Raw genomic sequence first — 16,625 nt, 5'->3', positions numbered from 1 at the left:
CCCATTCCCATTCTGACATGTCTATCCACGGCCTCCTCTACTGTAAAGATGAAGCCACACTCAGGTTGGAGGAACAACACCTTATATTCCGTCTGGGTAGCCTCCAACCTGATGGCATGAACATTGAATTCTCTAACTTCCGCCAGGCCCCACCTCCCCCTCGTACCCCATTTGTTACTCTTTTTTATGCACACATTCTTTCTCTCACTCTCCTTTTTCTCCCTCTGTCCCTCTGAATATACCTCTTGCCCATCCTCTGGGTCACCCCCCCCCGTCTTTCTTCCCGGATCTCCTGTCCCATGATCCTCTCGTATCCCCTTTTGCCTATCACCTGTCCAGCTCTCAGCTCCATCCCTCCCCCTCCTGTCTTCTCCTATCATTTTGCATCTCCCCCTCCCCCTCCAGCTTTCAAATCCCTTACTCACTCTTCCTTCAGTTAGTCCTGACGAAGGGTCTCGGCCTGAAACGTCGACTGCGCCTCTTCCTATAGATGCTGCCTGGCCTGCTGCGTTCACCAGCAACTTTGATGTGTGTTGCTTGAATTTCCAGCATCTGCAGAATTCCTGTTGTTAACATGATGAAAGATCCCACTCACCCCTCTAATTGGGCTGAGGATATTAAAATCCTGAAAATACTCCAAGGACAGTTTCTGTACTGCAGTTTTAAGAGTATTAAATGATCCCCATATTTACTATGATGGACTCTTGACCACGGAATCTACCTTGTCATGGCCTTTCACTTTACCATCGGCCTAAACTGCACTTTCTGTATGACTGTAGCATTTTATTCTGCAGTTTTTCCTTTGTCCTACATGGAAAACAAACATTTTTCACTTTGCCTCAGTATATGTGACAATAACAATTAACCTGTCTGCCGTTATAATTTAATGGAATAAAAACAATTTTGTTGGTCATTTGCAGATTAAAAATAGCGCCAAACTAAAAGATTTAAAATTACTTAAAATCTTGCTGTTATTTAATGTGTTGTGCCTCAACTTCAACTGTCTCTTAGTATTTGATATATGGTTGTTTAAAAGAGTTGCTTTTTTTGACAGTTATGTTAGCTGTGTTTGCTACTAAATGTGTCAACCAAATGACCAACTTGGTTAAAGAAGAAGCATTGGGGAGAATGCCAGGAGAGACTTCCCATTCTTTTTTCAAATAGGGCTATTAACAATTAATGTCCAGTTGATTCTGAATCAATTTTCTCCTCGTTGCCTTCCAGAATGACAGTTGATATGTAATGTTTTTTGTAGGCTTGATAAACTCAGCAGTTTTGCAGAATAATTCTAATTGGGGTCTAAAGGAGAATAGAAATGGGGAAGAGCCAGAATGAAAGAGGGACTTGGTGTAACTATCCAATAGATAGTGAATAATTGCAAAAATATAGACATTTATAAAGCAGAGGGTTACTGAATGACAAATTTAGTTCTTTACAACCTTTATATTTAAATACAGTAACCGGAAGTTGTAATAACTTGCCGAAAAACTTTGTGCATCTTCCTCAATTTTAGCAATAAGCACTCTATCTTTAATGATTAAAATAATTGTCTTTAATTTCTAGCTGTTAAAATAAAAAATGGTTTAACTCTGTTCATTATTTATGAATGATGTTTTCATTTGATCAGCATATAATAGGAACATTTTTTCAGTTGCAGCTGCTCCCAAGGTAAAGAATGAAGATGCTCCAACTTCTGTGCAGTCTAGTGCTGAATCTGGGAACAATGACCCTGATAAGTACTGTAGTCTGTGTCAAGCCTTTTTTAATCATCCAGCTATTGCAAAACAGCACTATGTGGGCAAAAGGCACAAGAAGCGTGAGACAAAAGCTAAGTTGCTGGAGCAACTGGGGCAGGCTGGTAGTAACTGTAAGTATATTACTTGCAAACAACCAACTAAATGATGCATATCTGTTTTAACAATTGGAAATGGATCATAGACTCAACAAAATTTTTATAAAATAGTTAGCCCCCTATGGTAAAACTTGTTCATGGTTCTGCACATCTGCTATGTTCTATTTTTAATTGCACATCATTATTTATAATCTTTTGTTTGATTTCAAAGATTGGTCATTGTAATGCCTTGTCTCATAATTTGATTCTCTATACAATGACAGAGTTCAATCAGTAGAACAACTGAGAAAAATTTAATGTTCAGCTTGGGAAACCATATATGGAAAATCATGTAAATTGTAAAAAAAAAATCTTTCAGCTCCTTTGTTTCCTTAAATATTTTAATAATCTTTAGTTTCCTTTGCCTAAGAAAACAATAAATGGAAGATGTTACTTGTTTTATTTTTATATTGTTTGAATTCACTTATTATTAGAGAGCCTGGAAAATAAAACTGTGCCATGGAAATGTGGTTGCCAAAAGAACACAAATTTGTCAACTTCAATGAATGTATTTTCTGAAATCTGGCTAAAATGACTGTATTGTTCATACCTTAACTCTTTAATTATGAATCTGAATCTGATTTGCTCATACTGGGTAACTGAACACCATTGTCATTTAGCATGAATTTTTGATTATGATTTCATTCCAGTCATCCCCTTTGGATGTGTACCCTGTTAATTTGAAGCAAATTGTTAAATCCAAAATGCAGACACTTCTGTTTGAAAGCAATCTTTTTAATGACTTTTTATGATAAGCAGGATCATGAGATTGCTTAAAATGCTTATCTGAAATTTAAACCAAATCCAGAAATTAACATCAAATAGTGCAGTAAAAGTACAAATATGTGTTCAGTCTTGCCCTGTTTGAGACATAACCTGTAGCATTCTTGCTGGGATATAGTTCCACAGATACCTTGTAGTACCCTTACCAATTGAACATTGTTGTAGCATTTTCCATGAGGGACCCTAACCCTACCTATTCGCTACTCCTTCCATAGCCCTAGCGGATATTGAAGAACACTGACTATAATTGTATCTGAAACCTTACTAGTCTAATTATTAAGACTCAGCCACAGAATAACTGAATCATTAGAGGCCATAAATTCAGAATTTATTTTAAACCATAGATGCCTTTTCCATGTTCTGTTATCTTATCAATATTAACAGGTAGCTATTAAAACAGGCAGCCATACTGAATGAGTTCAAGAAAATTGCATGTTGAGGTGAAATAGGTCAATGTTAGTGTTCATCAGCTGCCCACTTTACATCATGCCAGGCTTTTCAATTTAGTGAATGATCTGCAATTTGTTATAAACCTATTTTGTGCTACTTATAGCTAATTTTACTACAAATGAATTGTATTTGTGCACATGAATAATTTTAATTTCACTGAATGAATGCCATTACTTGCTGCTAGCAAACAGCTGAACGGTGAGGTATCATCAAGAGCCTCAATTAAGTGATTTTCACCTCTGCTCAATTAACTAGAATGAGGTAGAATGCCAAGCTCACTGAGTGAACAGAAGTAATTAAATGTAGTGATTGAGAAATACATAAAATACAGTAAAGTTTTAGGCACATGTATATAGCTAGGGTACCTAAGACACAGTACTGTATTTGTTAACTTGGCGAGGAGAGTGAGTTTGTAAATCTGGCAGGAGCAAAGAATGTTGGGACTGGTGAGGGTAGAGTGCCATGTGAGACAGGTGGCAGAGAAGCAGTGCCAGGGACAGGTGATGACATGGGCGCAAACACACTTAGCCGTGAGACATCAGACAAGGTCATTTGATTCCAAATAATTGGCTTATTGATCATTACAGATGTTTCTCCAGTGATTCCTACTCCCTCTCTTCTCCCTTCCGATTTTCCCAAGCATGATTCCCCTCCCCCTGTTCCCTTCCCACTCTCAGTCTACAATAGAGACTTGCATCAGAATCTGGTTTGTCATCAGTTGCATGTGTCATGAAATTTGTTTTTTGTAGCAGTACAGTGCAATACGTAAAATTACTACATTACTTGGGAGCTTAGCTCCATGTGGAGCGTAGACCATCAATGGCCTCCTGTCTCGATCATCCTCTGAAGTCAGTGATATAATTGGAGTTTATGAATGCTTTTGCAATTTATTGCATCTACTGAAAAGGGAATTGGCCCATACAGCTTCACCGGGGCCCTGTTAGTTTGGACTTTGAGAGGCACTGCAGTACTGTGCAAAAGTCTTAGGCATCCTAGCTATAAACGGTGGTATGCAAAAGTTTGGGCACCCCTGGTCAAAATTTCTGTTACTGTGAATAGTGAGTAGAAGATGAACTGATCTCCAACAGCCATAAAGTTAAAGATGAAACATTCTTTTCAACATTTTAAGCAAGATTAGTGTATTATTTTTGTTTTGTACAATTTTAGAGTGGGGAAAAAAAGGAAAGGAGCACCACGCAAAAGTTTGGGCACCCTAAGAGATTTGAGCTCTCAGATAAATTTTACCAAGGTCTCAGACCTTAATTAGCTTGTTAGGGCTATGGCTTGTTCACAGTCATCGTTAGGAAAGGCCAGGTGATGCAAATGTCAAAGCTTTATAAATACCCTGACTCCTCAAACCTTGTCCCAACAACCAACAGCCATCGGCTCCTCTAAGCAGCTGCCTAGCACTCTGAAAATTAAAATAAATGATGCCCACAAAGCAGGCGAAGGCTATAAAAAGATAGCAAAGCGTTTTCAGGTAGCCGTTTCCTCAGTTCATAATGTAATTAAGAAATGACAGTTAACAGAAACGGTGGAGGTCAAGTTGAGGTCTGAAAGGCCAAGGAAACTTTCCGAGAGTACTGCTCATAGGATTGCTAGAAAGACAAATCAAGACCCCCGTTTGACTGCAAAAGACCTTCAGGAAGATTTAGCAGACTCTGGAGTGGTGTTGCACTGTTCTACTGTGCAGTGACACCTGCACAAATATGAACTTCATGGAAGAGTCATCAGAAGAAAATCTTTCCTGCATCCTCACCACAAAATTCAGCGTCAGAAGTTTGCAGAGGAACATCTAAAGAAGCCTGATGCATTTTGGAAACAAGTCCTGTGGACTGATGAAGTTAAAGTAGAACTTTTTGGCCACAATGAGCAAAGGTATGTTTGAAGAAAAAAGGGTGCAGAATTTCATGAAAAGAACACATCTCCAACTGTTAAGCAGGGGGGTGGATCGATCACACTTTGGGCTTGTGTTGCAGCCAGTGGCACAGGGAACATTTCAGTGGTAGAGGGAAGAATGGATTCAATTAAATACCAGCAAATTCTGGAAGCAAACATCACACCGTATGTTTAAAAAAAAGCTGAAGATGAAAAGAGGATGGCTTCTACAACAGGATAATGATCCTAAACACGCCTCAAAATCTACAATGGACTACCTCAAGAGGCACAAGCTGAAAGTTTTACCATGGCCCTCACAGTCCCCCGACCTAAGCATCATCGAAAATCTGTGGATAGACCTCAAAAGAACAGTGCATGCAAGATGGCCCAAGAATCTCACAGAACTAGAGAGAAGAACTTCTGCAAGGAAGAATGGGCGAAAATCCCCCAAACAAGAATTGAAAGACTTAGCTGGCTACAGAAAGTGTTTACAAGCTGTGATACTTGCCAAAGGGGGTGTTACTTCGTACTGACCATGCAGGGTGCCTAAACTTTTGCTCGGCCCTTTTCCTTTTTTGTTATTTTGAAATTGTGAAGGGTGGAAATAAAGTTATCTTGCTTAAAATATTAAAGAAATGTGTCATCTTTAACTTTATGCCTTTTGGAAATCAGGTCATCTTTTACTCGCTTAGCTATTCACAGTTACAGAAATTTTGACCGGGGTGCCCAAACTTTGCATACCACTGTATATTTTCCGAAGACGTTTGCACAGTACTGTATCTTTCAGTTTTCACAGCTTAGTTTCTCCTTTCCCAAAACAGTCACACACATTTTAACATAATTAGAGGACAAACTAGTTAAGTAAATATTCAGTAAAGTAAATGAATTATAGATATTGGATAAAAGTAAGAAATTATGGAAATACACAAAGGTTCAGGCACTATAAAAGAAAAGGTAAACCATGATATCATGGGTCTGAGCCTTGTATTGGAACTGAAGCCTGAAAGATAAACGAGAGCTTTATTAAGGTTTGAAGAGTTTAGAGGGAAAGCAGATCAACATTTAAACTATTTACAAAATACGAGTGGAATATTGTACTGCAAACTGAAAAATAAAACATGGAGAATGTTTGACCAACCTTTTAGGGTTACTATTGAGTGAAGCCCTCTGTTCGTTGGGGTTGACCACAGATGTTGTGTTCCAGCTGTCCATGTGCTAAACAAGCCAGGGTAGTACAATAAGGAGAGCAACTCGTTGTCCATGTAGCAGGCTTCCCTTCTCCACGCAGCTGAAGAATCCAAAGCTACAGCAGAAACTGACACGGTTTGGCACCTGCAACATCGCAGAAGTTGGCAGTCAGAGTTGAATTCACCATAGGACTGCCTTAGGAACTCCAGCTCCAGATTTTTCTTTGATTTTTACTCCTGAAGCCTTCGGCATGAGTGGCTATAACTGTAAGGCAGTGACATTATGAGAAGAGTTCCCAGTCCACCGCTGACGAGTTCTATTTGCCTGAAGTGACTGGTTTTAAGGTGCCAGTAACCTGCCTTTCTCTTGTCAGTAGAAACTGTTCTGCCGGGCTTGCTAGCTAACCCACGTGAAGGGCTAGGATTTGGTTATCAGAGATATATGAGATGCATGCCGTTGGAAAGATTTAATAGGTAGTGGGAGCTTATCTCCCGCAGCTGTAATAACTTTAAGGAACCAGGATTACTGATTATTCTAGAAGTATTCCCAATGATCACTGTAAATTGTATGGATCCAGATTGGGAACAATGATTTGAGATGATATCCCAGCTATAAACAAACTGACTGGCAAAATAGGCTGAATGGCTTACTCTTGTTATATTATTCCTATAAAACTAATTCAAAATCATTGTGTTTACAATGAGTTGATCTGCTTTATTAAAATCTTCTGTGAAATCTAAGACAACCCTCTCACCAAATAAATCATTGCCATGCTTCCCTGATCTTTGAATGTAGACCTGTATTGGCTCATTGTCTTTTTTATATGGAATTATTTGTTGATAACTTGCAGATTTTGCAAAACTTGTCAAAATGTGCCATATAAGATATTTTTGCAGTAGGGTAACTGATTTCCGCCCCCCCCCCCCCAGCCGGCTCCTTTCACTCCACAGATTTTAGGGAGTTTGTGCTTAAAAGGTAATAGTCTGTTTTTTTGTAAATGATTATTGATCCTTGTGTTTTCATTATAATTAACCATAACATGTAGCCGTTGACATTCCTAGTAGTGTGCTCTTTTTAACTAAAAGTAGTGCAATATGCACTTTTAAAATCCATGTTCTAAATCATTGGCGCACTTTGTTCCATTATTGACTATGGAGTGTGGGTACGAACTTTCCAGTGGAATGAAATTGGAAAGGAAAATGAATAGCTGACCAGACAAAGGCAAAATTTTATCTTTAAAAAATGTTAATTGTAAGCAGGGAATTGCATTATTAAGGTTTCTTTTTAAATATGTTAGTAGGTAACTAAATTATAATCTTTCACAGCTGCTTCTGCTAAAGGCTACCCTTGTACCACCTGTAACATTGTACTGAACTCAATAGAGCAATATCAGGCACACATCCAGGGAACAAAACACCAGAACCAGTAAGTACATTTGCCTGTTTTCTTTAAGCAGACCTAGAAAGGTTATTTTGTTATTTCCCTCATATAACATTCAATATGGACCAGACAAAAATGCGTTATAATTTAAACTTAATTTGGCTTGTGTTAGGTTTGAGACGATTGAATCAGCATCTATTATCTAATTAATTGCAGAAAAGTAGTTTATGTTATATTAGTGATTTGTGTAGGAATTGGTTTTGCAAGGTGCATTTTAAAATGAATGAGATGTATTGAATTTTGTATTTATGTACTACTAGTCTGGATAAGTCACCTTTTGGAAAGAAAAGAAATGACATCCTTTTTTATTGGTTGAATCCCCATGTTGTGAATGATAATGACCTTGCTTATAATTGTATGGATGTTCCAGAGGCAGATGTGGAGGTTGACAGTTTCAGATTGTAAAGGATTGGCAGTTGATGTTGCAAGTTAGGTGGGAAGAAAGAAAGGAAGAGTAACCTGTAGCATGTACATTTGGTGGAGAGGTTTGTAGAAGTAGGATGGGCCAATGAGAGTGCCTGCTCATAAAATGGCTGTAGACTTAGCAGAGGTGTTAAATTTTGGAAGGCAGCAAACAAATTAGAAGGTGGTACAGGTCGACCTTCACTAATCCGGCACCATTGGGACCTGGGGAGTGCCGGATTAGTGAAAATGCCAAATTACAGCAGGATCACATTAAGCATAATTAGTGCCGGATTATCGAAGGAACTGGATTACAGGTAGCCGGATTAGTGAAGGTCGACTGTATTGAAGTATTGGGGTTGAAGAAGTTCCTCTTTGAAGTCTTACGATTTTCTCATTAAACTACATACAGCTGAAGTACTGAAAGAGCCCTAAATTTATTGAAATAATCCAAATTGCAGGGACAGGCCAAAAGTTTGCTGTGGATCTTTTCAATTGTCAATGATTACATAATCGAGTACTAGTTTAAAGTTTTTAGATTCCAGTGCCCGGTTCCCCATTGATACCATGTATTATATGAACATTCTACATTGGAATTAAGGCAGATTCTGGAATGATTGAAGGAAGGTGGTTAGACTTCCAGCTCTGTACAACATGTAGGCCAGACAGGTTAAGGTGGCATTACAGTTGTGAACCTGTGAGGTGTTTAATGATCATTAGAATGTTTTCATTGAATCTTGTTTTGCTACTAGTTTACGAATCAGTTTCATAACTTGCCATTGTTACACTCGAGTTCAACCTTATAAGAGCCAAATCGTAACCCTCACTAAAGGTTGGTTTTTAACTAACTATGCTGAAAAATCATTTTTACTTTTATTTTTCATATTGATCTGTGCCAACAGTGAAACATGTTGTAGCATGAATGTCTAGGATATTTCCTAAAATGTAATACTATATTTTGGGAAGGCAGATGGCTTTCTTTCACTAAAACTTAAAAAATGGGCCATTTTAATTAGTTCCTATCAAAAGATATGTACTTCAGCCTCATGATCTGACCATGATCTACCAATGTTATTTTTATTCGACATAGAGATGAGATGGAAATGCAGATAGTCTCCCTGGTTATCTGACAAGGTTTTCTAACTTTACACTATTAATTCTTTTTGACAATAGACAATAGGTGCAGGAGTAGGCCATGCAGCCCTTCAAGCCAGCACCGCCATTCACTGTGATCATGGCTGATCATCCACAATCAGTACCCCGTTCCTGCCTTCTCCCCATATCCCTTGGCTCCGTTATCTTTAAGAGCTCTATCTAACTCTTTGTTGAAAGCATCCAGAGAATTGGCCTCCACTGCCTTCTGAGGCAGAGCATTCCACAGATCCACAACTCTGGGTGAAAAAGTTTTTCCTCAATTCCGTTCTAAATGGCCTACCCCTTATTCTCAAAATTGTGGCCTCTGGTTCTGGACTCCTCCAAAATCGGGAACATGTTTCCTGCCTCTAGCGTGTCCAATCCCTTAATAATCTTATATGTTTCAATCAGATCCCCTCTCATCTTTCTAAATTCCAGTGTATACAAACCCAGTCGCTCCAATCTTTCAACATATGACAGACCCGCCATCCCGGGAATTAACCTCGTGAACCTCCGCTGCACTCCCTCAATAGCAAGAATGTCCTTCCTCAAATTTGGAGACCAGAACTATACACAATACTCAAGGTGTGGTCTCACCAGGACCCTGTACAACTGCAGAAGGACTTCTTTGCTCCTATACTCAACTCCCCTTGTTATGAAGGCCAACATGCCATTAGCTTTCTAAACTGCCTGCTATACCTGCATGCTTACTTTCAGTGACAGATGAGCAAGGACACCAAGATCTCGTTGTACTTCCCCTTTTCCTAATCTGCCTTCCTGTTCTTGCCACCAAAGCGGATAACTTCATATTTATCCACATTAAACTGCATCTGCCCACTCACCCAACCTGTCCAAGTCATCCTGCATTATCTCAACATCCTCCGCACATTTCATACTGCCACCTAGCTTTGTATCATCTGCAAATTTACTAATGTTACTTTTAATCCCTTCATCTAAATCATTAATGTATATTGTAAATATCTGCGGTCCCAGCACTGAGCCTTGCAGTACCCCACTAGTCACTGCCTGCCATTCTGAAAGGGACCCATTAATCCCTACTCTTTGTTTCCCGTCTGCCAACCAATTTACAATCCATGTCAGTACCCTACTCCCAATACCATGTGCTCTAATTTTGCCCGCTAATCTCCTATGTGGGACCTTAAAGGCTTTCTGAAAGTCCAGGTACACTACATCCACTGGCTCTCCCTTGTCCATTTTCATAGTTACATCCTCAAAAAATTCCAGAAGATTAGTCAAGCATGATTTCCCCTTTGACTCGGAATGGATCCTGTCACTGCTATCCAAATGTGCCACTATTTCATTGTTTATAATTGACTCCAGCATCTTCCCCACCACTGATCTCAGGCTAACTGGTCTATAATTCCCTGTTTTCTCTCTCCCTCCTTTCTTAAAAAGTGGGATAACATTAGCTACCCTCCAGTCCTCAGGAACTGATCCTGAATCTATAGAACATTGGAAAATAATTACCAATACGTCCACGATTTCTAGAGCCACCTTAAGTACCCTGGGGTGCAGACCATTAGGCCCTGGGGATTTATCAGCCTTCAGTCCCATCAGTCCATCCAACACCATTTTCTGTCTAATGTGAATCTCCTTCAGTTCCTCAGTTACCCTAGGTCCTCCGGCCACTTTTATACCTGGGAGATTGTTTGTGTCTTCCCTAGTGAAAACAGATCCAAAGTACCTGTTCAACTCGTCTGCCATTTCCTTGTTCCCAGTAATAAATTCACCCGTTTCTGTCTTCAAGGGCCCAACTTTGGTCTTAACTAATTTTTTCCTCTTCGCATGCTTAAAGAAGCTTTTACTATCCTCCTTTATATTCTTGCCTTCGTACCTCATGTTTTCTCGCTGTATTGCCTTTTTAGTTATCCTCTGTTGCTCTTTAAAAGTTTCCTAATCCTCTGGCTTCCCGCTCATCTTTGCTATGTTATACTTCTCTTTTATTTTTGTACCAGCCTTGACTTTCCTTGTCAGCCACGGTCACCCCTTACTCCCCTTAGAATCTTTCTTCCTCTTTGGAATGAACTGATCCTGCACCTTCTGTATTATTCCCAGAAATACCTGCCATTGTTGTTTCACTGTCATCCCTTGCTAGGGTATCTTTCCAGTCAACTTTGGCCAGCTCCTCCCTCATGGCTCCATAGTCCCCTTTATTCAACTGCAATACTGACACTTCTGATCTTCCCTTCTCCCTCTCAAATTGCAGTTTAAAATATTATGGTCACTACCTCCTAATAGCTCCTTTACCTTGAGTTCCCTTATCAAATCCAGTTCATTACGCAACACTAAATCCAGAATTGCCTTCTCCCTGGTAGGTTCCAGTACAAGCTGCTCTAAGAATCCATTTCGGAGGCACTCCACAAACTCCCTTCCTTGGGGTCCAGTACCAACCTGATTTTCCCAGTCTACCTGCATGTTAAAATCCCCCATAACAGCCATAGCATTACCTTTGCGACGTGCCAATTTTAACTCTTGATTCAACTTGCACCCTATACCCAGGCTACTGTTTGGGGGCCTGTAGATAACTCCCATTAGGGTCTTTTTGCCCTTAAAATTTCTCAGTTCTATCCATACTGACTCTACATCTCCTGATTCTATGTCGCCCCTCTCAAGGGACTGAATTTCATTCCTCACCAACAGAGCCACCCCACCCCCTCTGCCCACCTGTCTGTCCTTTTGATAGGATGTATACCCTTGAATATTCATTTCCCAGCCCTGGTCCTCTTGCAGCCGTGTCTCTGTTATTCCTACAACATCATACTTGCCAATTTCCAACTGAGCCTCAAGCTCATCCACTTTATTTCTTGTACTTCGTGCATTCATATATAATAGTTTTAATCCATTACTCCCCTCACCTTTCACATCGATTCCTATTGCACTTGGCCATACTGTCTGATCCCTTCCTGAGCTTTCTGTCCCGTTAATTCTGTTGTCTTTTTAACTTTCCTTATTCTCTCTTTCCCTTTAACTCCATCCTTGTATTTCCTCTCCTCCCCCCCACTACTTAGTTTAAACAAACCCGTGTAACAGTGGCAAACCTGCCTGCCAGAATGCTGGTCCCCCGCCTGTTAAGGTGTAACCAGTCCCTTTTGTACAATTCATCCTTGCCCCAAAACACATCTCAGTGGTCTTAAGAATCTAAATTCCTGCTTCCTGCATCAGCTGCTCAGCCACACATTCAGATCCCTTATCTCCCTGTTCCTGCCCTCACTGGCACCAGAAACTGGAAGCAAACCGGAGATGACCACCCTGGAGGTCCTGCTTTTCAGCCTTCTTCCAAGTTCTCTGAAGTCACGCTGCAGAATGTCTTCCCTCCTCTTCCCAACGTCATTTGTGCCGACATGCAATTTTGTTATAATGAAGCAAGAGTTGGTTCTTGAAAGTAAACTAGTATCATCCTGCTATATGATTTGGATAGACTAGTGGTTAACCAGCCTAATATATTCGTTTCTAAATGTTATACTGTATGAAGTACCGAGGATCACAGAGTAGCTTGCTTACTGTTTCAATTTTGTTGCAATTTCATTTGTTTTTTATCAGTTTACTGTATTGGTTTATCAGCTCAAATAAAACTCAAAACCTTTGACTAGGAGGTAGAAGCTAAAATCAGATGGATTGCTATTACAGTGGAGTAAAGAGAACTACAGAGGAGCTGGCCAAAATTGATTGGAAGGTGACACTATCAGGGATGACAGTAGAGCAGCAGTGGCTGGAGTTTCTGCAAATAATTCATGAAGACACAGGATTAGTTCATCACAAAAAAGAAAAAGCTTTCTATAGGAAGGATGAGGCAACTGGCTGACAAGAGAGGTCAAAGACTACATAAAAGCAGAAGGAATGGCATACAATATAGCAAAAAATTGGAGAACCGAGGGGACAGGGATTCAGAATTTGTGGAAGGGGCCCATGTATGACAGGAGCTCAGGAAAAAGGTAAGACAAAATAAATCAGTTTCTGGGAGCAATTTGGAAGACATAGGATAGATACCACCGAAAAAAGAAGAATTCTAAAGGCAGGATGATGCAAGCGTGGCTGACAAGAGAAATCAAAAACAACATAAAAGTACAAGAGGGGGCATATAGTAGAGCAAAAATTAGTAGGAAGTTAGAGAATTGGCAAGCTTTTAAAACCATCAGAAAGCAACTAAAAAAAGCCGTAAGGAGGGGAAAAGGTGAAATATGAAGGTAAGCTAGCCAATTATGTCAAAAGGTTACTAGAAGTATTTTCAGATGTATAAAGAGTAAAAGGCAAGAGTAGCTATCAGACTGTTGGAAAATGATGCTGGAGAGGTAGTAATGGGGGATAAAGAAATGGCAGGTGAATTTAGTAAGTATTTTGCATCCGTCTTCACTATGGAAGACACTGGCAGTACGCCAGAAGTTTGAGTGTGTCAGGGAGCAGAAGTGAGTGCAATTTCTTTACTATAGAGAAGGTGCTTCAGAAGCTGAAAAGTCCAAATGTGGATAAGTCACCTGGACCAGACGGAGTACACCCCAGGGTTCTGGAAGAAGTGGCTGGGGAGATTGTGGAGGCATAGATAATGATTTTTCAAGAATCATTCGGTTCTGGCATGGTTCCAGAGGACTGGAAAATTGCACGTGTTACTCTGCTCTTCAGGAAGGGAGGGAGGCAAAAGAAAAGAAATTGTAGGCCAGTTAGCCTGACCTCAGTGACTGGGGAGATGTTGGAGTCTTTTGTTGAGGATGTGGTCTCAGGGTACTTGGAATATGATAAAATAGGCCAAAGTCAGCATGGTTTCCTTTAAGGAAGATCTTGCCTGGTAAATCTGTTAGAATTATTTGAAGAAATGACAAACAGGATAGACAAAGGAGTATTGATGGATATTGTGTACTTAGATTTTCCGAAGGTCTTTGACAAGGTGTTGCACGTGAGGCTGCTTAACAAGGTAAGAGCTCATTATATTACAGGAAAGGTACTAGCATGGATAGTGCATTAGTTGATTGGCAAGAGGCAGAGTGGGAATAAAGGGAGCTTTTTATGGTTGGTTGCCAGTGACTAATGGCATTTTGCAGCAATCAGTGTTGGGACTGCTTTTATTGTTGTATGTTAGTGATTTGGTTGACAGAATTGATGCCTTTGTAGCCAAGTTTGCAGATGATATGAGGATAGATGGAGGGGCAAGTGGTGTTGAGGAAGTAGGGAGGCTGCAAGAAGGACCTGGATTAAAAGAATGTGCAAAGAAGTGGCAGATAGAATACACTGCAGGGAAGTGTATGGTCATGCACTTTGGTAGAAGGAACAAAAGCGTAGTCTATTTTCTAAATGGGCAGAAAATTCAAAAATCCCAGGAGCAGGAGTCCTCGTGCAGGATTCCCTAAAGGTTAACTTGCAGCCTGAATCGATGGTGAGGAAGGCATATGCAATGTTGGCATTCATTTTGAGAGGACAGGGATGTAATGCTGAGGCTTTATAAGGCATTTGTGGGGCCTCACTTGGAGTATTCTGAGTGGTTTCAGGCCCCTAATCTTAAAAAAAGGATAGATTGACATTGAAGAGAGTTCAGAGAAGGTTCACAAGAATGATTCGGGAATCTGTATTATCATATGAAGAGCTTTTGATGGCTCTGGGCCTGTACATCTGGGCTGGAATTTGGAAGAATGAGGGGCAATCTCATTGAAACCTATCGAATGTTGAAAGCCATAGGTAGAATGGATGTGAAGAGAATGTTCCTTATAGTCTTATGGTCCAAAAAAAAAGCAATAAGGATAGAGAAGATGAAATGTGATGGTAAACTAGCCAATAATATAAAAGGATACCTGAAGTTTCTTTCTGAAATAAAGAGTAAAAGAGAAGCAAGACTGGTCATTGGACTGCTGAAAAATGACACTGCAGAGGTAGTAATGGGAAACAAAGAAGTGGCGGAAGAACTGAATAAGTGTTTTGTGTTATTCTTCATTGTGGAAGATACCAGTAGCGTGCCAGAAATTTGAGTGTCAGGGGCAGAGGTGGGTTTAGTTACTCTTGCTGAAGGAGAATGTACTTGGGAAGCTAAGATGACTGGACCAGATGAACTACATCCCAAGGTTATTAAAAATAGTGGAGGCATTAGTAGTGATCTTTCCTGAATCACTACATTCTGAAATGGTTTCAGAGGATTGGAAAATTGAAAATGTCACTCTTTAAGAAAGGAAGGAGGCAAAAGGCATTAAATTATAGGCCAGTTAGCCTGAGTTAAGTGGTTGGCAAGATGTTTGAGTTCAATATTAAAGATGAGGTTTGGGGGTACTTGGAGGCATATGGTAAAATAGGCTAAAGTCAGCATTGTTTTTTTAGGGGATAATCTTGCCTAATAAATTTGTTGGAATTATCTGAGGAAATGATGGGCAGAATAGACAAAAGAGAGTCCATGAATGTTCACTTAGAATTTCAGAAGGCCTTTGACAAGATGCAGCACATGAGACTGCTAAACAAGGAAAGAGCTCGTGGTATGTGAAGAGAATAGTATGGCTGTGCACTTTGACAGAAGGAATAAAGCTGTAGATTTTTCTCAATGACGAGCAAATTTGTAAATGGGAGGTACAAAGTGACTGGGTGTCATCGTACTGGATACCCTAAAGGTTAACTTGCAGATGGCATTGGAGTGTGGCCAGAGATGGTTTACAAGAATGATCTCTGGAATGAGAGGATTACGTATGAGATGCATTTGATGGTTCTGAGCCTGTATTCTCTGAAGTTTAGAACTATGAGGGGGATCTTATTGAAATCTACAAAATATTAAAAGGCTTAGATAAGTGTGGACGTGGAGAGTCTTGGACCAGACGTCACAGCCTCAGAATAAGAGGCCAGCCATTGAGATAGATTGCCGGCTGGTAGCATTGTGGCATCAGCGCTAGACTTTGGAGTAAAGGCTCCCAAGTTCGAATCCTGCTGGCTCCCTTGCTCGTTTTCCATCCGTGCTGGGTTCAGCGTCGATCTAGCACCTCGGCCTCGTAAAAGTAAGAAAACCTGCTTTAAAAAAAAACGCCGTCATGACAGCGTGCTGATGACTCCACTCGGAGTTAAGGGCTTTTTTCTTCTTTCTTCATTTGGATAGTTAAGGGATTTCTTTAGCCAGAGGGTGTTGAATCTGTAGAATTCATGGCCTCCACGTGCATTTGTTGCACAGTTATTAGGTATACTTAAAGCTGAGGTTGGTTGGTTCTTGATTAGTCAGGGTGTCAAAGGTTACAGGGAGAAGGCAAGAGAATTGGAAAGGAAAAATAAATCAGCCATGATTGAATGGCAGAGCAGTCTTGATGGGCAAATGGTCTAATCCTGCTCCTATGTCTCATGGTCGTGTGGTCTAAAAGCAGTAATACAAAACTTAATTGTGTTCAGTTGTGCTTCACTTAAGATGACCAAGAAGATGAAAGAAAAACAAATTTTATGTATGAAATCCAAAGAAGAAACAAATGATGAAACAAGTTAGCAGGTTAGG

The 16,625-nt window shown here is 40.1% G+C and overlaps 1 protein-coding gene across 1 annotated transcript in view; it reads left to right on the top strand.

The window, feature by feature from the left end:
* Nucleotides 1–16,625, top strand: part of LOC134349386 (zinc finger protein 346-like) — a 54,618-nt gene that overhangs the window by 27,524 nt on the left and 10,469 nt on the right. The window contains exons 5-6 of the mRNA XM_063053605.1: nt 1,652–1,867; nt 7,516–7,615. Of these exons, the coding sequence (XP_062909675.1) occupies nt 1,652–1,867; nt 7,516–7,615 (316 nt within the window). The remainder of the gene's footprint in view (nt 1–1,651; nt 1,868–7,515; nt 7,616–16,625) is intronic.

The sequence above is a fragment of the Mobula hypostoma genome, chromosome 7 (assembly GCF_963921235.1).
Source record: "Mobula hypostoma chromosome 7, sMobHyp1.1, whole genome shotgun sequence".
Lineage (NCBI taxonomy): Eukaryota > Metazoa > Chordata > Chondrichthyes > Myliobatiformes > Myliobatidae > Mobula > Mobula hypostoma.
Note: the sequence above shows the minus strand (reverse complement) of the source record. Positions and strands in the feature narration are given on the sequence as shown.